At 32.6% G+C, this 21,972-nt stretch overlaps 1 protein-coding gene and 2 long non-coding RNA genes across 3 annotated transcripts; 2 read left to right on the forward strand and 1 right to left on the reverse strand.

Moving 5' to 3' along the window:
* Window positions 1–4,510: 4,510 nt before the first annotated feature.
* LOC148771126 (uncharacterized) lies at window positions 4,511–6,516 on the forward strand. Its single transcript, XR_016031033.1, has 4 exons — window positions 4,511–4,644; window positions 4,916–4,976; window positions 5,562–5,645; window positions 6,067–6,516. It is a non-coding gene; the product is annotated as an uncharacterized LOC148771126 (long non-coding RNA).
* Window positions 6,517–7,168: 652 nt separating this feature from the next.
* HDA15 (histone deacetylase 15) lies at window positions 7,169–18,377 on the forward strand. Its single transcript, XM_088816851.1, has 16 exons — window positions 7,169–7,694; window positions 7,780–7,897; window positions 10,344–10,420; window positions 10,695–10,770; window positions 10,951–11,015; window positions 11,304–11,359; window positions 11,450–11,573; window positions 11,679–11,804; window positions 11,896–11,946; window positions 13,448–13,516; window positions 14,576–14,684; window positions 16,383–16,462; window positions 16,568–16,650; window positions 16,772–16,817; window positions 17,490–17,664; window positions 18,055–18,377. Exons 1-16 carry the CDS (start codon window positions 7,509–7,511, stop codon window positions 18,156–18,158), a joined length of 1,545 nt encoding a protein of 514 aa, XP_088672977.1. The 5' UTR covers window positions 7,169–7,508; the 3' UTR covers window positions 18,159–18,377.
* A 463-nt stretch (window positions 18,378–18,840) lies between these two features.
* On the reverse strand, window positions 18,841–19,820 carry LOC148771127 (uncharacterized). Its single transcript, XR_016031034.1, has 2 exons — window positions 19,389–19,820; window positions 18,841–19,288 (listed from the first exon to the last, which is right to left on the reverse strand). It is a non-coding gene; the product is annotated as an uncharacterized LOC148771127 (long non-coding RNA).
* Window positions 19,821–21,972: the final 2,152 nt, after the last annotated feature.

Below are 21,972 nucleotides of genomic sequence, written 5' to 3' on the forward strand. Positions count from 1 at the left end.
ATTTTGTTTATATATTATAATTTTTATTATCATTTATTTAATGCATTTATCTTAGTTTTTTTTTTTTAATATTCCCATATGCAACGCCCGAGACAAATTACTAGTGGAAAATAATATGATATAAACCCATTTGACTTTCTTTCAAGACTTTTGCCTACACTCAAATACCAATCTTAATTAGCGAAACCCCCCTAGTAAGTGCGAGAAGACTAATTTACCCTTATTAGTAGTGTTTTAAAATCAATGCAAATATTCATTCAAGATCTGTTTTCCACATATTCTCTCTCCATATATCTCTCTTTCCTTCTATCCCTCATAATTTCTCTCTTCTTTTTTTTCTTAGATCCGTAACCACCGACGTCACTCTCCTTCTTCCAGATTTACACCACCATTATCATCATCCTTCTTCCTTTTTTTCACACCACTACCGTAATCCACTAAGCCTAGCCACACACCACCCCTTGCCGGACTGATGCATGAGGGAGAATGCCGACGAAAATTATGGGCCCCTAACGTCGGAAACCCTATCTCTCTCCTCTCGATCTCTCGCGATGTCAGCGATAAAAGGCCGACGATGGTGTCCGGAGAAAGGATGCAAACGAGCTAGCAGTGATTATGCGGGAGGCGATGGGGGGGAGGTTAGGGCAGGAAAATTCAGTTGTGAAGGAACAACCGTTGTTGTTGAGTCCTCTGCTGCCGCCGCGAGTTCGGTATCTTTCTCTCTATTCGTCTATCTCTTCTCGATCTTAGTCTATTTTCTGGTGTAAAATTAAGTTCGAGCCAAAAAAGACGATGATGTTGAAGAAGATAGGTAAACAACAAGCCAATTGGAGAGAATCCATTCTGTACACATATATAGTCATACATACTCGTACATAGTCATATATAAGATCTGTATGTTTTTTTTTTCTAATGTACAGTGATGATGATGGTTGTTTTTATTTGAAGAATTTATACATGTGACTTTTTGGATCTATTTCTGTGGCTACTAGTTGATTTGTAATAACAAGATTCAAATTTTGATTTTTTGTGTAAATGTTCATTGTATTTTTTTCGTAAATATGACTGCACTACACTATATAATCGGTTTCTTTAAGTTGAAACTGTAAAAAACAACAATATAAAGAAATAATATGACTACAATTGATATAGTCAAATTATACTATAGTCATATTCAACGGTAGTCGTATTCGGCGAAGTAAACTTACAAGGGAATTTTTTTTATTAAAAATAAATAAAAATTATAATGTAGTCCGAAATTGATAAATGCAGTCTAAAATTGATAAATGCAGTCCGAAATTGATAAATGCAGCCCACATAATTACTTATGCAATAGCTTGATTTATGTAAATGAGGGGTATTTTCAGTAAAAAAAAAAGCTAGGGAGGTATTGCAAATGATGAATTTAGGGTTGGGTTTAGTTCTATTGCTTAGTGGTTAGAAGGGTTTATTGTTAAAAGCCCCAATAACTAAAGGGGTTCTCTCAAATTAAAAAAAATAGAGGGTTCTCTCCTACATAAATTTTTCAAATGAGGGGTCTTGCTAATTTTCCTAGTATATAATCAGTGTTAAAAAACAACAGTAACTGAAAAATGTTATTTGAAAATAAAAAAATAATTATTTTGTCAAAAATAAATCTATCAATAAATAATTAATTTTTTTTTTCAAATTAAAATATTAAAATAAGTATTAAATATATGTAACATGTAATTTTCTAAAAAAATATTTACAAATTTCAACAAATAAGTATTTCTAAAATTCATATAAAATACTAAATTTATAAAACAATGCTAATTCGTAAAAAAATATAATTAAAGTATTTATAATATTCAATATTATTATAAGTTTTATCTATCTTATACATATTTTTTGAGATTGGAATATATATAAAAGAAAACGTGACATTGTTGCGGAGACTACCGTTCCAGATAAAATGCGACGTCCCAGTGATTTAGCGGCCGAAACGGACACTCTTTAATTAAAATAGATTTAAAAATTATAATATGTTACTCAATGCTGGGCATGGATCGGGTCGGGGAATTATCAACCAATTACCTACCCGACTCGACCAACCGATTTTGCTAAATATTGAAAGCCATTATCGACCCGACCGTTATGGGTCGGATATATAATGGTTGACAGCAAACTTTGTCGGGTAAACAATGGCTCAGTTGGTTGGTATTATCGGTCATTTATTTATTTATTTTTTTAACAACAATAAGATATTTTTAAATGTTGTTTCAGAAGATATTAAAAATTTTGGGAACGCTTTTATGTTGCAAAATCTTAACTTTAAAACTAAAAGTCTTTTTTATTTGATTCTATTACAAATAAGCTCATCATGGAGTACTTATTCATAAATGGGTCAAAACTAAAAAAAAATTACAAAAAAATCCAAACAAGGTCCAGAGGTATGTAAAAGACAAAAATACCCCATCACATTTTAATATGTGCCAAATTTCTTCCTTCAATTCTATTTAACCTCAATTTAACCCCAAATTTCACAAATTATTCAATTTTGACCCATAACCCAATTTTGACTACAATTCCGCCCATCGCCGCCGTTGACTTCTTTTTTATTATTTTTATTTTTTTTGAAAACTTTTTTTTCTTCAACGTTTTTGGCTTGTTTAAACAGTAATATTAATGTGTTTGACAATCATATTAAGTATATTAAACACAGTAATATTAAGTACATTACAGTTTAATACAATAATATTGTTATATTACTTTATAGTATAGTAATATTTACACAACAAAAATCACTATTATATTGTGTAATAGAGTAATATTAATATGTTGACCGTTCAACAAAGGCAAACATAATAAAAATCCAAAAGAATTAATATTGATGTGGTTGAGAGTAATAAAACTATCAACCACAGTAATATAACTGTAACGACAGTAATATTTCCGTCAACTACAGTAATCTTATTGTGTTTACAGTAATTTTACCGTCAACGACAGTAATATTATTACGTTGACTGGTCAACAAATCAAACAAAATAAAAAAAAAAACCAAAAAAATAATAATATTGATGTGGTTGACAATAATATTATTCTGTTTATAGTAGTTAACTACTGTCAATGACAGTACAATGCATGTACATGTGCTGTCAGCAACAACAATGTTTTCAGAACCGGACCGGACACGAAACCGGCTATACATTTGGGTCACGGTTGGACCGGTTTAACCGGGGTCGACCCGGGTTTTTTGATTTTAAATTATTTATTTATAATTTTAAATTGATTATCTTAATATAAATTAAAACATATTCTGATCCTTAACTATCAACATAAAATTAATTCTTTATTTTATTTATTAATTATATAATCATATTTGAAACACAAAGAAAATTAATTCTACAATATAAATGATAATTAATTATTTAATAATAGAATCAATATAAATTACTAACCCAAACCCTAATTTAGTTCTTTGTGCCGTCTCTTCATCTTTTGCCTCTTTTTCATTCCATTGAACAATGGTGCTTCCCCTTCCCAACTAAATACACATAATCAAATCTTTCACTAAATCTGCAGCAAATCGGAAAACCAAACATTATTCCCCCTCCGTTTCATGTGTTCCCTTTATGTTTTGATATTGAATCCGGTTTAACCCGGTTTTCAACTGGTTCAACCGGCGGTTTTCGCGGTTCAACCAGCGGTTTTTCGCGGTTCAACTGGCTCCTTTCCGGGTCCAAATTAACAGACCCCGGTTTTTGACTTTTCCGGTTCTTAGTGTCGAACCGGACCGCGCCATCACCGGGTCCCGGTTGAACCGGCCGGTCCGGTCCGGTTCCGACAACATTGAGCAACAGTACAATAATTGTCAATGACAGTACAATTACGGTCAACATTCAGCGGCAGACGTAAAAAAATATGGATAAGAATTTTAGGAAAAAGAAAAAGAAAAAAAGTCAACGCTGGAGACCGGCGCTGACCGCCGACAAAACCGACACATCCGAGCCTTAAAGTTACAAATATTGAAATTTTAATATAATAATTTACAAACAGTATTAGAATAGAAAAAAATAATGTTATATCAATGTTACAACAATCCCCTTAAAACCTTTGAATTTGCAAAAGGTGAAAAAAAATGAAGAAAATTGCAATTTAGTGGTATAGGGTAAGTTCTAAATATATCTCTTTATCTTATATATAAAAAGAAGATATTTTGAACTAAAACCTAAACCTAAACCTAGGGGCAATTTTGTCAATTAATAAATTAGCAGTTTTAAATTTCCTTTCAATGAATTATTATTTTTTATTTGCGATTTTAGTTGGGCATTATTTTTGTTTCTCTAATTTTGTTTTCTTATTTTTATTGGTTTTTAATTTTTAATATCACCCAATATCTTAATTTTATTATTTTTTAAAAAGTATTAAATAATGATTAATGATAAATACACGATCATTTCCTATTTTCCTATTTATCCGTTGCACGTTGCCACGTTCTGCAACACAAAAAAACACTAACAGAGCACTAATAAAAAACTGTTCCATTTTTACATCTCACATGCTCCGCTTCTCTTTATGTTTCGAAGCCAAAAATTAGAGTATTCCATGAGGATTGAAGAAACTCCCTTTTCACCCCTCCCGTAGAAAATCTCAAATGGAATTTTCCATGTTTCCATATTTCAGGTATGAATTTAAAGGAAAATTGTTGAAGAAATTTAGTTGATTGTTAAATTCTCTTCAATTCGGTGTATATGACACATGTTCTCACGGATTAATTTTTATCAGATATTAGATTTCGTGTAATCTGAAATATTGTTAATAAAACACACACATACATACGCATAGATACTTCTTTTACATTTGTGATTCGGTGTATAAAACACATACATACATACGCATAGATACTTCTTTTACATTTGTGATTGCTAAATCGTGGTTTTTATGGTGTTTGTAGATATGCCCTTTTGAAACTTGGAAGCAGATGTCATATAAACTAAAAAAACCTGGATTCTCAGGTATTCTGTTTAATTTCCTTTTATCTATAATGAAAAAAAAAACCATGATATAAAAGTTTATTGAGGATGGACGGCCTGGCAACTCCGGAAGGTAGATCAACATCGAAACAACACAATATTTGTTTCCTCTTACATCACTACTCTTCTCATATTTGTGTTAACGTATGAAAATTCTTACTATGTATAAAAATGTTTGCCGATTTTATTTTTTGTTTTTCTAAATTACTCTATTTGTGTGTATTTGTAAATCTTCATTTTTTAAGTTTTGTTCTTTTCCAGAGGGTTCGATGAATTATTGGCCGTATATTTCCGGGTATTATCAGATATATTGTACATTGATGAATTCTTGCTGGATTTTCGCAAAATATATTTCATGTTTTTGTTGTTGTTTGCTATTTTTGTTTATGAAAGGTGTCTGTTGTTTTCGTTCTCATATAGTTTGATTTTTTTAAATTAGTGTAGGTTTATGTTGCGTTGTTTTTGTTTGCTATTTTGCTTTTTTTTTTTCGAGAAAAGATTTCGATATTTTTTATTTTATTTTATTCTATTGTATTTTTAGTTTGCTATTTCTTTCATTTTCTTCAGGATTTGTCGAAACAATGAGCAATTAAAAATGACGAAGCCATATCCATTCTCAGCGCGCTGTTTTTTGGGCTTGCATTCATTATGGTATTTTTTCTTCTACACAAACATGAACCTTCTTTTTTGATTTTGTCTTTATGATTTGGATGTTTTTGTTTAAAGGATTACTATGGAGTTTTGTTGCTTTTTTTGTGAAATCATGAAAACAATATCCTGTTACATTCTTTAAGACACTCAAAAATAATTTGCACGTTAATTTGTTCAGTTTTGTTGTTTTTAGTTTTCTCATGTCCTATATTGGCTTGGTACTGATACAAACATTTAATCTTAATTTACTTCAATTTGTTTGGCCTATAATATGTAAGGATAGTTAAAGGCATCAATGTATTATGTTTTGGTTCCCTTCTAATTCATGTTAATTCAGTTTATTAGCTCTCTAATATAATAGTGTTGACATTACCCATTGTTTTACTATTGTCTATACCGGATGTGTTTTTTTTTGTTCCAGTCTGTATGGATATATATAGTTACATCATGGAGGGCAAGGAGTTGAGGTTAGCATGAAGAACAACTACAAGAAGAAACGAAAGGGCTTAACCGGAGCATAAGTCTCATGCTAACGGAAATTTTCCTATCCAAAACATTAATCTTATATGTTATGATCATTACGAAGAGCGGAACAATAGTTTGCTTCATGATTCTACATAATGGTGACTATTTGACTCGGCACATCTAGGCAAAGTCAGAGGTTGCTGATTATCATAAGTTTCTTTCTTCTCGATTAAAAGAACATAGAGAGAGGTGGACTGAGAGTTTGTCTCTAGAAGTCCGATGATTTCGAGAGTGGTTTTTTCCTTACCGATGGATCTATGAAAACTGAGGTGTTTGAATTTTTAATTTTGTATCAACCTGTTTTATTCTAAAAATGAATTAAAGAATATTTTGATGTTTCTTAGCATGTCAAAAAATAGTTTACTACGATTCTTATGAAATGATTGACTCTTAATTCAATTGACATATCTATTTTTTCAGCAAGTAAAATAATTTTATTTTGATAGAAATTTATTAAAAATTATGTATCTTATCTATAAAAATACGAACTTTTGACCTATAATCCCAGAGGTAACCTGATGACATTTTAGTCATTTTCTATTCTATTTCAGTTATATTAATTATCTATATTTTTCCTAATAATTAAAATAACTCCCCAATAATACCTACCCACATCCACCATATAACAACATATATGTTTCAAGAAAAGCGAGTCATATTTAAAATATGTATTGAGATAAATATAGGTCTTTTCATGACTCTTATAAGATCTACTACATAGTTTTGTACACTTTGCCACGACATCCCCAAATATTAATTTTGAGGGTGTTGAGAAACAACTTAGCAAGCGATGGTTAGTGATGATATATTGTCCTTCGACAAACTATACAACCTCAGGTTTGACTGCTCAATCATGAAAATTGTTGCTAATGCCTAATTGTATTGACTAAGTTCTCAATAATCATTTATTCATCTTATTATGATGTTCTAATGTTGTGATATGTTCTTAGTTATTTAATTCAGTATATTAAGCTTTAAATAATTATGTTCTTATGTTTGTAATGGTATGCCGTGCAACGCACGGGCATTGTTCCTAGTTTTAATAGAAATCATAAAATTTAGGGACAAAGTTGAAACATTTGAAAACTCAAGTGAAATCAGAACTAACATAAAAATTGTCGCCGTCACCAGCCCTAATCCATTTCCGCCGCCACGAAGAACACAGTTAGACCACGAACACCGCCTGAAGCGGTGCGACCCCATTCTAGCCCGTTCCGTCCGATAAGCCGCATATATTGCCGTTCCAGCTGATAAATCGTTTATTTAATATTTTAGAACACGGCAGCGCTATATGCCGGAACTTTGTCGCGGTGGCCTCCGCTAGGGTTCCGGTGAACCATGAAGGGTGATGATATGACTGTAGAAGAAATGTACAACAACGAATATGAATTTGAAGACGACGAGGATGATGACAGTGATTGGGACCCTTCAGCTGTATCTGACCATAATAATGTTGTCGAAATTCCAAAGTGGTTTTGCATCAATTGCACTTGGCCTAATATTGGGCATGACTTTCATTGTGATGTAGGGCATCATCATCATCTTCATATCTTTTTTACTTGTAAATACAGACTAGTTATGAATTATTTATTTTCTTTCTTGTAAGCAGCTATGTGGTGAACATAGAGAATCTGGAATCCTACAGCGCGGATTTTTGGCCTCTTCCCTTCATCCAGCAGAACAAGGCCTTGCTCAAAATGGTGCAGATGTAGCTGTTGCTCTCCAAGGTTTGTATTTATTCAACCGTTAACCGGATATCATTTTTGTGATTGGATATCATAGTTTTTCCTTGTATGACTCATTAAATAACAATGAGGTGTTACCTATCCGCATGCCCGCTAAAGTAAGAATTTTGACACGTGCTCGGTATGACATAAAGTATTATCCGGCTACAATTACGCTCACAGAGTTTAAATTTTATTAACAAAGGAAAAGTGAAAGAACATTCTTGTATCTTATAATTGTTTCTTTGTCTTATTTGGTATAATAATATAAAAGAAGTGGGGAAAAATTACTAGAGGGAAAGTTATATTTCCCGTTTGTGAGTCGTTACTACTCTGTCCTTGTTCTTAGTTTACATACATTGGCTTAGTTTCTTGAAGTATTAATTCTTTCCATCTCTTCTTAACCTAATTTGAGTGCAAGAGTCAATAGGCTCAATGTGGTGTACTCGTTGTTTTATCTTCCCTATACTCTGAAAGTCATGTATGCATAGAACCCACAATATCTCCAAACTTACTTCTTCCGTTGAATACCTCAATCTTTAAGATCTGCCACGTGTCAAGATAGTACACATTTATTGTGACGAACTAATATATAGGTTGTGATAGCCACATTGATGGTCTGAGAGAATTGATTTGTGAATGGGCGCAATGTAGCTAATTAGTTCCCGTAAGTAAATTTGTAAAGTAGTTATCTAAGAATCAAACCGACTTATGGCATTTCCACAAAATGAAGGGTTGGGAAGCTAGGAGATCAATCCAATGTTCTTATGAAAGCCTCTGTAAGGGGTAATAATTTTCACCTGTCGGCCTCAATTCTAGTCACCTTGGCCTCTCTCTTAGAAAGAATTTCACAGAAGTTTGGTTTTTGGAGAAAACAAAAGGAGAAATGAAAGCAGCAGTTCACATTCCATCCTCTCTAATGAGCTCAACTAGGAATGACTTCCTCTTCCCCTTCATTTTCTTTTCCTTTCGCAGGCTGGGGTTTCTTCCTTCTCTTATTTTTCTTTTGTTTCATTCCTTCTTGTTTTATTCTTCTTCCTTCTCCTTCTTTCATTTTTTTTCTTTCTTTTCAAGATTCTTTGGCACGTTTTGCTATCTGTTTTATTGTTTTTCTCTCCTTTATTGTACTTATCTTATTTTTTTTATAGATTTTATTGCTGTTCTATTTGATTAGATTTTAATTCGTAAGATCTGCTTAAATTGCTAAAAAATATTGCCAGATATGTGACATTACTACTAAATTATTGCTGAACTCGTGGAACATAATTGAAATGCTTAAATGAATGCTGAATTGCTTACATGACTTCTAAAATTGCTATATTATTGCGGAATCTACTGATATAACTGCTAAATTTGCCTATATAAAATCCGAAATTTGTGTAATTATTATCTGTATCTTATTTACTATTTGTCAAAAAAATCTTCATTGCAAACTTTGATTTCATTGTGATATATTATATATGACTTAATTTTGTAGTATATATGTGAATTCTTATATATGCAACAAGGAGCCTCACTTTGATAAGGCATGCGTCTCGGCCTGTGCCTTGGCTCTTTTTAAACTTTGTGCCATGGTGAGCTTTGATGCTTTAACAAGTGTGGGAAATGTTGTGACTTTATGATCATAAGAAGTGCAATCCAATTTTGTCCTGCTTAATTTTGTTTCGCTTCCAAGCTATCAGCAATTTTGTTGCACTTAACATAGCTACTCAATTTCCAGTCAGATGTGTCCTTCGAATCCTTGAGTTCGAATAAGAGAAAATCTTTTACAAGAACAATTAAAAAACTTGTCAGATTTCTCAAGAGTGTATCTGCATCTAGCGTGGATTTTCTCAGCTTGTATAACAAGTTCTTTGGTCAAGTCCTCCAACAAGTGAAACCCTCATTACGTGTTGCTGATTTTAAAGATATTGTTACATCTGAAATGAAAGAGGAGTGCCAAAGTTGGCGCTTCACTATTCTATCTTGCCTAGATTTTAAATATTTTGTTGCATCGTTTTTCTTATAGTTCGGTTTCTGGCATAAGTGTCACTCCTGATAAAGTTAGTAAACATCCAATCGATATAAATAGTTTCCTCTAAAGAAAAAGTCGATATAAATAGTTTCAAATATAAAGGAATTGAATAGTTGGACCTCTACCATGGTAAACCTACCACTGATCTCATGTGGTTTCTAAAAACAGGTGACTTTTGGTGTAGCTAAGGTGGCTTTATATTATTTATGCACATAGGCTTCTTTATTATTTATTGATACCTGAAAATGTTAAAATCTTCAGGTTGAGTTAAAATTCTATAAATATATCCCTTATAGTTTATCGCGTAGCTTCATGGCTTATAATGGTTATCCGTATTATTCGTATTTCCGTTTTCTTGTAAATTTAAATTGGTCAATGCCACAATTCTTTGCAGTTGAAATAAATTAATGTTTCCTTTTTCTTTGAACATCACAGATCCGAGCTTGCAAAGTATTGGCTCCGACAACCGTACTGCCATAGGTTTCGACGAAAGAATGTTACTCCATGAAGAAGTATGGTAGTTCCGACTGCATTTACTTGACCATTTTTTGTACATTACCTAATAATGCCTCTTGCCTTCGTCTACTAGCTTTGTGATATACCTGTAAATACAATTAGATGATTTGTTAGCAATTTCTTATCTAGACATACTCATGATTTAGCGTTATTTTTATGTTGTATTCCTTATTTCCTTGAAGGATACAGCTCAAGCAGATATGGAAATTTCCTTGCTGCTTTGTTTGGTCTGAGCTAAACTTCTAACTGTTATTTATTTTGCTGAAAAAGGTGGTACAGAAGTCTCATCCTCATCCAGAAAGATCTGATCGTCTTCGAGCTATTGCCGCTAGCCTTGCAGCCACAGGTTTTGTGACAGTTACTCCTATTTATAGATAAACCACCATGCACTCCTAAGGACCTATAACATGAAAGAGCAATGCATTTGGGTGTATCATACTGTCATTTTTATACTATCAATTATCTCTAAAGAATTTATTTCGGTAAAGTTACTAACAATAAACTGGTGCTTCCTATAAAATGGTAGGTATATTTCCAGGAAGGTGTTATCCGATCCCACCTAGAGAAATTACCCGAGAAGAACTCCTGATGGTAAGAAATAGTAGCTTAAAGAACTGAATTGTTGTCGTAATGATTTCTGATTCTATGATTAATTTGATTGCCATGCTTGAAGTTTTTCATGCTAAATTTGTGAATTCACTGTGAAAAAATCTTCTAGTGCAAATTCTTTTGAATATTTTGGTATCGATTCTGGTTTTCTAATATGGCAGCTGCCCATTTCATTTTGGTTTGGAAGTCAGCTTGAAATTGATCATTTCATGTGTGCTTGGAAAATATAGTATTGCTCTTTAGATGATGCATTTCGTTTTTGGTATTTAGGTCCACTCCCTCGAGAATATTGAAGCTGTTGAACTTACAAGTCAAGTTTTCTCTAGGTATTCTTATACATCTCAATGGCCTCTAACGTCATGTGAAAATTTGTCATAGAAAAATGAAACAAAAGGTAACTTTATCCATGTCTGCAGCTACTTCACATCTGATACATATGCAAATCAAAATTCAGCAAGAGCTGCCAGGCTGGCTGCAGGTTTATGTTTTGATCTTGCTGCAGCTATATTTTCTGGAAGTGTCAAAAATGGTTTTGCCTTGGTAAGAGAGCTTAATGAAGTCTCTAAAGACCTCTTATTTGAGCAATTTTTTTATAAATAAATAAATTTATATTAATGCTTAAAAACTCATTCTCCAATGAGCCAGGTTCGTCCACCTGGTCATCATGCTGGAGTAAAACAAGCTATGGGTTTTTGCCTTCACAATAATGCAGCCATTGCTGCACTAGCAGCTCAGAATGCAGGAGCTAAGAAGGTTTTGATTATTGACTGGGTAATTTCCATAACTTTTAAACCTATGTCAAAATTGCTTTAAATTGAGATTGACCTACTGGCTACTACTTATCACTATATGTTACTCACAGGACGTGCATCATGGCAATGGCACACAAGAAATTTTCGACAAAAATAAATCGGTATGCTTTCATGGAATGTTAAATTTTTATTCTGATTGATTTCTTCACAGTACGCTAAAAACACTGTACTCAAAATACAAACTTTTTGACCATATTAAGTTTCTTGGTTGATGCAGAGTTTTGTATGATTCTGTAATGTTTATTGATTTGTAATCCGGACTGTGGAATGTAGATTTATTTGAAGTGATGTGGTTCTATTGTTTGGATGCACCCACGGTAGTTTTGCTATATTAGGGAAGCTTACACACTCCTATGCTAGTACTCACAATCCAAGTGGAGTTAATTGCAGAGCTCAAATTGTCTTCCAAATTATTAATGAGTGCTGAGTAGTTTGAAGGGAAATAATTGTGCATATGTATTCACGAAAATGAAAGAATGCTGCACACGACCCAATATATATATATATATATATATATATATATATATATATATATATATATATATATATATATATATATATATATATATATATATATATATATATATATATATATATATTGTACTTGATTTAAAAAATATTTTGCTGAGAGTATGTCTGGTGTCAAGTTTATTTAATAGATTACCTGGGTTGATTGATAGCTCTAGTCTAGTAGCATGCACATATTCTCTAGGTTTCTGATTGCCCATGATTTTGTTAGTCTAATGTCCATGAGATGCGGTCAAAACAAGAATAGTTGGACAAATTGGAAGAGGTGAAGATGCACAGATCTCAAAAAATCACTATGTCTGTACTTATTCACAATTGAAGAGAAAAAAAAAAAAGAAAATAGGTTAAATTCCTTGGTGTGAAGAATATGATTTTTAGGATTCAGATAGGTAATATTTTTTAGCATTGAGGAAGCTGTTCATCATCCAAATGTTGTAATTTATTGATTGCAGATTCCGGTCAGATGGTAATTTGGGCTGCAAACGATTCAGGATAATCATTCAATGAAAAAATTTATGACTCCTGTAGTTCCTTCAAAGATATTTATTGTTTAAAAAAGTTTTCATTTTGAGAATTCTGCTCATGACTATTTCTATCTATGTGTAAAGTGCTTTGGTTGAGGGTCATATTTGCAGGAAATCTAGTTATGAGTCGTAAACTAGGATTTTTGTTTTGTTATTTTAGTTAATTTAGAGTTCTTTGGTCGTATAGGATTAGAGTCATTAGTGATTAATTAATTGATTTCTAGTCAAAGTGGCAAATCTGCAGTGTCTGCATACATTTGATCTTAATAGAATTGATTACTACTGAAGATTGACAATGTCTTTGTTCTCTCTTTTTGCATTTCTCATCTTCTTTCTGTTGCGCTATTTGATAAGCTGATTGCCCTCTGTATATCACCATTACATTGAAACAGCTGAACTTGCTAATATTTACTATTCACCTAACAGTTAGCACTGAAACAATAAACAGCTTGGTCATCCTATGTCATACGATGCCATATTACCATCTTTTTTGCTAATTATATACGATGCCATATTACCATCTTTTTTGCTAATTATAAATATTTTGTAGGTTTTGTATATATCATTACATAGACATGAGGGTGGAATGTTTTATCCTGGCACTGGATCCGCTTATGAGGTAGTTATCCCTCTTTCACCTTTTGGTATGTGCATGCTTCCATAGACACAAACACACACACATATATGGTTTTTTGCACAAACTGTCGACTGCCCTCAGTATCAGAGCATATATTCCAACTACCCATGTTAGTGTATCTGCATGATGTATCAGTTTATTGGGAATCCTCTGGCTAAAACCTTGGATTTTATCCTGCAAGCAATGTCTTTAGGTTTTGGTGGGTTGTAATTGGTCAGAGTATCACTATGCATTCGGTAATCCAGATTCTAGCAGCAATACAGTAAGGAAAGGCTTCTCCACAAGAAAGATTTTGAGGCATTTTAGCCACAAAGATATATATATATATATATATATATATATATATATATATATATATATATATATATATATATATATATATATAAAATATATATTTATTTATGTGTGTGTGTGTGTGTGTCTTGTGTGTGTGTGTATTATGTGCAAATTCTTTATCATCTACTGCTTTGTGCTATGGTTTGTGAACTATGCCATATCCTAGTGGGCCAGTGCTCCTTTATTTTATGCTAGCTAAAGAATAAGGAAGAGCTCCTAAAAAAATAAAAAGAGTTCTTCACAGAAGTTCTGATTCATTGTTTCTGTTCTATTTATAAAGTAAAATAAAATCTCAATGCACTTCCGGATTTACTAGCCTTACGGGAAAAGAAAAATATTTTATGTATCTAAAATTTTTGAAACTGTTACAAAACTGATTGAGTTAAGTAAATTCATTCAGAAGTAGTCTTTTGCTTATTTGAATTTGAATTATTTTTTCAGTTTAGTAAATTCATTCAGCTAAGAAAATTTTGGACTCTTTTTGGTAAGTAGATTATTATATTCATAAACATATGGAAACAGAAATGTATTCAACACATGGTTGTGAAAAAGGGTACAATCACAAAGGGAAGCTTGTCTCCATTTATATGCATGTGGCTTGTTTGTCTAATCTCAAGGTTTCTATTTGTATGTATATTTTAGAACTTGTTGCTTTATTTTCGAGATATAGGTGTTCTAGACATATATAATATATATTTTTTGCAGGTTGGTACAATGGGTGCGGAAGGATATTGTGTAAATGTCCCATGGAGTCGTGGGGGAGTTGGTGACAATGACTATGTTTTTGCCTTTCAGCAAGTCGTCCTTCCTATAGGTCATGATCTTGTTTAGTATTAACTTTGGTTTTTCTGTTCTAAGTTCAGGTCTGATAAATTGATATTGCAGAAATTCTTTTCTTGGTGTTTTAACTTGGTTGTCACTATTGACATGGTCAATATTATCTTTACATGCCAAAGTGTAGCTGTGGTTTAGTTAAAACAGTACTTACCAGGATACAAATAAAAGCTATACTGTCTGCATGACATCTTTTCTCACAAACTTCGACAGCTTGATTGGTTTCATCTGTTGTCTGTCATCTATATACTACTTCTGTGCCATGCAAACTCTATTTTCCACAATAATATCTTGATATGATGCCTTTATATTAAGAACTTGCCGTTTGAGATTATTAGATAGTATGTTCATGTATTGTTTACTTTCTGCGGGAAGTTGTTTAAGATGACTGTGCCTGATATATGAGACAATGTTACATGACTATTTTTAACTAATGTGATGCTATTGAATGTTGCTGTGCAAACTGAGTAAGTGAGATTATTTTGTGATGCATTACTTTGATGATTATATTACTTGTTCTGGATAACAATCAGGGTGTCAAAAATTTGTAGCAAATTTGTTCGGGTTTTAGTTCTTGAGAGTTTTTTCGCCATGAAAATTTGTGTTTTTGAGAAAGAAAGGGAGGTAAGATTATTTAATGTGCTAGTACGTACGGAATATGCCTGAGAATGAGAATGAACAAAAGAACAGTTTCACAGGGACATACATTATATGATATTTGGAGTGTGTCGTGCGTCTGAAAAAAAATCAAGAGATCTCTTGTCTCTGTATTTAGACAACTGGGACGGGACACTCTTGTATATATATATATATCTTCTGTCAACCAAGTCATGTTCTCTCATCATTCTCTCCACTACTCTCTTCATTTTCCCTCGATCTCTGTTGAGGTTTATGTGTGTTGGTGGAGATGTTAGCAGAATGGTAATTTGCTTTAGGTGGACTCTCTGATCGAGGATTCTGAAGAAAGTTGGAGCGGATTTCTGTTGTGAAAACGTGGTTTGGTGGTGGTTGTATAGTGGAGGTGCCAGTGGAGTTTGTTTGCAATTGGAAAGAAAAAGGGTTATAGTGGTTATGTCTTGTTGCCAAGTTACAAAGGTGGAACTGATGGTGTGTTGCTGTGGTACTAGTGTTGGTGACTGGTGGTGGTGCTGCTAGCGCACTAACTATTAATTTTTTCTTTTTGATACAAGGACTTGATCAGAATGTGAAATATGTCTTGGGAACACCTATTCATTTGAATCTCGTACAAGGGATTAGTTTCGGAGATCTCAAGGAAACGGTTCTCTCCTGAATATAAGGAATATGGCTCTACGTACAAAGTTCTGTCATTCCTTCTATTTCACCTAATAAGAAACATGGTCAAGAGTGAGTCTACCGAAGCTGGTTTCTCATTTGTCATGTTTTGTAACTAATTCTCGATGAGTATATGTGAATCTGCTGCAAGATGAATCTAACTATTTTGAATTGTATTTTGATACGTTTTTGTTTACATGACTAGGATTTCTGCTTGTTTCGGAAACATATGTATATTTAGAGGGACGGTGTTGCCAGCCTAGTACCGATTTTGTTATCGTTTCTATTACGTACCATACCCTGGCAATAATATAGTTAACATGCATTAAATACATGTTCTTGATGACTTAGCTTGCATCAGCTGATGTTAGTTTCTTTCTTGCAGTTTCTGAGTTTGACCCAGATTTTACGATCATTTCTGCTGGATTTGATGCTGCACGGGGCGATCCTCTTGGACGCTGTGATGTATTAAATATTTCTATCAGCTTCCAATTAAATGATATTTTACAGATGATAATGTATTTCTGTTCTTCCACTTATTTCACTTTATTTTAAATTTTATTCTTTTAGATCACTCCTAGTGGCTATGCACAGATGACACAGATGTGTTCTGATCTATCTGGGGGAAAGCTACTGGTTATCCTTGAGGGCGGGTTTGTTGCTTATTCATCTCAATTTAAATATACCTTTGTTTTTGTTGTTTAAATCTTTTTTTTTTCAATTAAATTTTGTTTTTCTCCTCATGCGTTTAAAATAAATTCCTATCCTTCGCAGGTATAATCTTCGCTCCATATCATCCTCTGCTACTGCAGTTATTAAGGTGGCATTTAATTGTCAATAAAGTCTTATCTGATGGCAATTACTTGCTGGTCCACCGTAATATGTTTCTACTTTGTATTCATTGTTTATTAGTCTCCCTTTCTGAGCTGGTTGAGTTTCCTTGTTGCGTATGTAATTATGTATTGTGATAATGCGAGTCAGTTTGTCCAGAAATGCATTTATTTGAAGCTGTCAAACTTTTTATCAGAGCCAGTCCAAACAATAGATTGTTCCTCTGAATCTCATCGCCACTCATTTATTCTTCTAGGATATACTCATTTTCTATATTTATGCAGTTGAGGTTATTTTGGACATTGGACATGTATTTATTTTGTCATCTGGAGGAGTATCTCGGTGTCCTATTAAATTTTTTCAGTATTAATGTTATGCATAGTCCAAAGGTTGTGAGCATAGAAGTTCAAATTGTAAGGTTGAAGTAGTTGAATGTTGTTTTACTTTTCATAAATAAGTTATCTCTCATGCGATCCTCCTTGAGTTGTGGTTGGTATAATGATGTTCTTTTTTTGTCTTTGCATCTTTCCTCGATTTTGATTGGTCTAGTTGGAATCAATTTTGTACTTGTTTTCTTGATCTTTTTACTCTCTCTCTATATGTACATGTATAATGTATATTCAGCCTTGTTATTTCCTCATTTGTTCTCTGTTACGTTCAGGTCTTACTTGGCGAAAATCCACGACATAGTATGGAGCAAGTAGTAATACCCACAAAGTCTGGACTGCGTACTGTTCTAGAAGTGCTGGAAGTTCAGTTAAACTATTGGCCTTCACTGAAATCCAAGTTGTCAAAATTGCAATCCGACTGGGGATTGTATGCCCTGCACGACAAAAGTTAGTATATTTTTCTTTTGACTCTGAAATGTGCGCTGAGCCCTTCTCGCAATTCATTAAATGATAATGACTTCATTTTTCCAATAATTGAGAAATAGATTCGTAGGCCTTTTGGAACATTCTTTAAATGGGCTAAAACCAATTATCCGGGCAGAAATAAATTACAAATCAGAGTTATGAACATTGTGGTTTTCCAAATGTACAACAAGGAAAAGAGACGAAGATGAAAATTCGAAACTATTGGCTTTTAAGTTGTATGATGTTCATTTCTTTAAGCTCTCTAGACAGAGACTACTCTGAAAATTGTATTTCCTTTACATGAGAGCAGCTCAAAAGTTTTCTGTGAATTTCCTCAACTGTGTGTATACGACTAATTCTCCTGTGTTGCAGAACAAGTGAAGAAAAAGAAGAGACGTGCAAAGCAGCTGCCAATTTGGTGGAAGTTGGGACGCAAAAGGTTGCTGTATAGGCTCTGGTGCAAGAAGCTTTCTTAACAATTCAAGGAACGAGATGCTACTAACAATTTTTGTAGATTTTGGTAGCTAATTTGTATGCCCTACTAGGTAGGTGGTAGCTCTTTGGGAAATTATTTGTTGTAATTTGCGACTAGTAGCCTGTTGTCTTTCCTTTGGATTTTGATTAAATTGGTTAGGATTATATTGTACATGATAATATTCTCTTCTTATCTTATGTTTGGAATTTGTTTTGGTTCATATATTATTACATAGGGCCCATTGATATACACCCTTAATATGGAGAAGTCCACTCCCAAGATTATTTCTTTGAGATACCCCTGAAGAGGGAAAAAAACTAGTATGTGTAATTTTTGCCCCAACTGCAGATTTTTTTTTTTTTTCTTTTTTCTTTTTTAAATTAATTTAAAAATAAAATAAAATATAAATTTAATTTTTTTTTTCTGATTTTTTCCCCATAAAGTTTACTATTTCGAATATATATGACTATTATCATTTATAGTCATATTCTTGCTTCATATACCGATTTTTATATTTTCAACTTAAAATTGTATATTCTCGATTATATAGGGTAGCTCAGTCATGTTTAACAAATTATAAAAACAAAAGATTATTATTTATGAAATATTCAATCAACATTCACAAAAAGAAAATCATAACTTGAATCTTGTTATTATAACTCAACTTGTATTCCCACAATATATGTTCAAAAAATTATATGCGTAAATTTTTCAACTAAAACAACCATCAGCGTCACTGTAGATTAAAAGAATTACATATCTTATATATGACTGTATATGACTACATAAACTGTATATACATATAACTGTATGTTACTACATATCTGATTCTCTCTAATTGACCTGCTGTTGCCCATCTTCTTCAACATCGACTTTTTTTGTTGCAACTCAATTTTACACCAGAAAACACTAAAAAACCGACTGAGATCGAGAGGAGATAGATGAATAGGGAGAAAAATACTTTAACATCAGAATTCGGCGGTGCAGGACTCAAAACGATTGATCAAACCACAAACACACAAAAATCGAAACAAAAAAAAAAGTACCCAAAATATAAATATTCTCTTACTTTGGTTTCAGATCTCGACCTCTTCATCGTTCTCTTCTTCGACCCCTCCTTCGATCAAAAATCTAAAAAAATGAAATTTCCATTTCTCAACAGAATCAAAAAACAAAATCAGCAAAAAATACATTGAAAAAAATTAGAAAAAAAATATTTTAAATAACTCACTGGGCCAAACCCTCGTCCCAGAGCAAGAATTTTTCTTCACCAGCAGTCTTGTACATTTTATTTGGCTTCAGATCTTGGCGGCGGCGAAGGAGGAATCGACAAGGGCTAGGCAAAGAGCGCTCCAAATCCATGTACACCCATAATCGTATCTTAGTGTCGCTTCTCAAGCCCTAGCCACGGTGACGGAAGATATATCGGACAGATCTGGCGCGAGAGTTGGAAAGAGAGAGAGAGATGTAATGTGTTGTGGGTGTGAGAGGAAGAGAAAAATGTTAGGAGGGTTAGGGTATTCTGTGAATTAAAATAAAAAGGGTAAAACATGTACATTAAGTTGCCCATGGGGTCTCACAAATTAAGATTAGAATTTGGGTTTTTGATTAGGATGGAAAAATTCATTGGACCTCCTCATATATGTTTTCAAAACAAGGGGTATCACTCGTTTACCCCATTACATAAGATAATTCTCACTATGAATTAATTAAGCCTTTTATTTTATGGGAAAATTTGCTATGCACCCTTTATTTTGGACTTATATAGGTAGAAATTCATTTTATTATATGAATATAGGTATAACTCCTTTAATCAATAAAATCAATATAAATAAAATAAAATTATTAGTATACGGACATAAATACCGTCAATTAATATTTTTATGAAAATAGTTATCTCTACCAATTTTAAAAGCATGAATGTTTTTTGTCTCTTAACATTTTTGTGCTTTCTATTACCTTATAAAAAAGTTATACTACAATAATAGACAATAATATTAATACGTTGCTCCGTCAATAACTCAAACAAAACAAAAAACCCAAAGAAATAATAACATTGATGTAGTTGACAGTAATAGTATTGTATTTACAGTTATTTTACTGTCAACGACAATAATATAATTAGGTTGACTTGGCAACAAATCAAACAAAATGAAAAAAGAAAACCCAAAAAAATAATAATATTGTCGTTGACTCTAATTGTACTGTCAATGATAGTACAATTACATAAATGTACTGTCAACGACAGTACAATTACGTTAGTGTACTCTAAGCGACAATATAATTATGTTAATGTACTGTCAGTGATAGTATAATTACGGTTAATGACAGTACAATTACGGTCAACGAATTGCGGCGAGCGTAAAAAAACGGATAAAAATTTTATGAGAAAAAAAAATAACTAAAAAAAGCCGAAAATCCAAGACTCGAAAACCCGAAAACCCGAAAATTCGAAAAAAAAGTCAACGCCGGAATCTAGCGGCGGAAAAAACAGACCAGAAAAAAAAATCGAAAAGTCAACGCCGGTGACCGGCGGCAAAAAAATAATTTTGAAAAACAAAAAGTTATAGAAAAAAAATCAAATTGAATTTTTGTGGTCAAAATTGATAAATTGGAGTTACAATTAGGAATTGCGAGTAATTTTGTCATATACATTAATTTTTCCTTTATTTATAATAAATATTAAAGTGATGAGCTTATTGTCAGAAGAGATAGCCCCTAAACCTAAACCTAGAATAATAAATATGGTTGGTGATGAACTGATGCACAGAAAAACTTCATAAACAAATAAATTCATCATCAATCCAAACAGTCATAAAAAACATGCAAAGCCATCAAAGCATTGTAATGCCCATTTTCTATATCCTCTTCCTTAACATTATGAAGGAGCAGAGTTTCGATTATCAAATCTTCCCAGTCAATATCCACTTGCACTTTCTTTCTCTTCTTTCTTGATTTTTCAAGCTCACACAAACCATTTTCAGCGTTTATCGGATCCATAATTCTCTGTATTCGTAACTTTGCAGATTTGATCTTTCTCGTCCTTTTCCGTTAGCTAAGCATCCATTTTCGAAAATTGCAAATTAGAGTCACACATATAAAAGATTACATGGAAATAAATCCCACTCCTTCTATAACTCCCTATAGTCGAAAATTGTAGTCCAATGAGGACTTAATTTTTGGCTATATTAATTCCAATGTATAATATTGGTTGAATTTTTTTTTTCCGATTAATTAGAAAATCCATTGGACTACAACAGAGACTAAAGAAGAAAATATAAATTCGGAAACTAATAATTAATTAAATCCAAACTCTTAAAAGAACTTATTTAATTAATCATTAAATATTATTTATTTTCCACTACCAAATAATTATTAAACTCCCGTTTATATTTTCAGATATTACATTCGAACTCCGGTCGAAGATTACTTAGAATATGTCCACATTAAGACATCTTATAACCATCAAATAATTTATTCATTGCTAAATAAATTAAATGGTTTCTTTTAACGAGTCTTACCCGCTTAACTTATTTGAGTATGCCGGATATGAAATCCACCTGGTCAGGACTTGGCATAAACAAATCTTATAAGCTACTCAAGGGTTATTATCAATCTCATATTTCAGAGATGCGGATTCCTTTCGATAATTAATTTCCACCTATTATTTCTTAACGCCTATACCCAATGCACCGGGGGCCATTTGACTCAATATAGGAACATCTCCCATTGTGATAGCAAAGCAGAGATCGTCAATGAAATGTGTACGTTAATTATCTAGGGATAAGAGAGTAAGTAATTTACTGTCAACAAGA

The sequence above is a fragment of the Erythranthe guttata genome, chromosome 4, assembly GCF_056151865.1.
Source record: "Erythranthe guttata isolate IM_541 chromosome 4, IM_541, whole genome shotgun sequence".
Taxonomy (NCBI): Eukaryota; Viridiplantae; Streptophyta; class Magnoliopsida; order Lamiales; family Phrymaceae; genus Erythranthe; species Erythranthe guttata.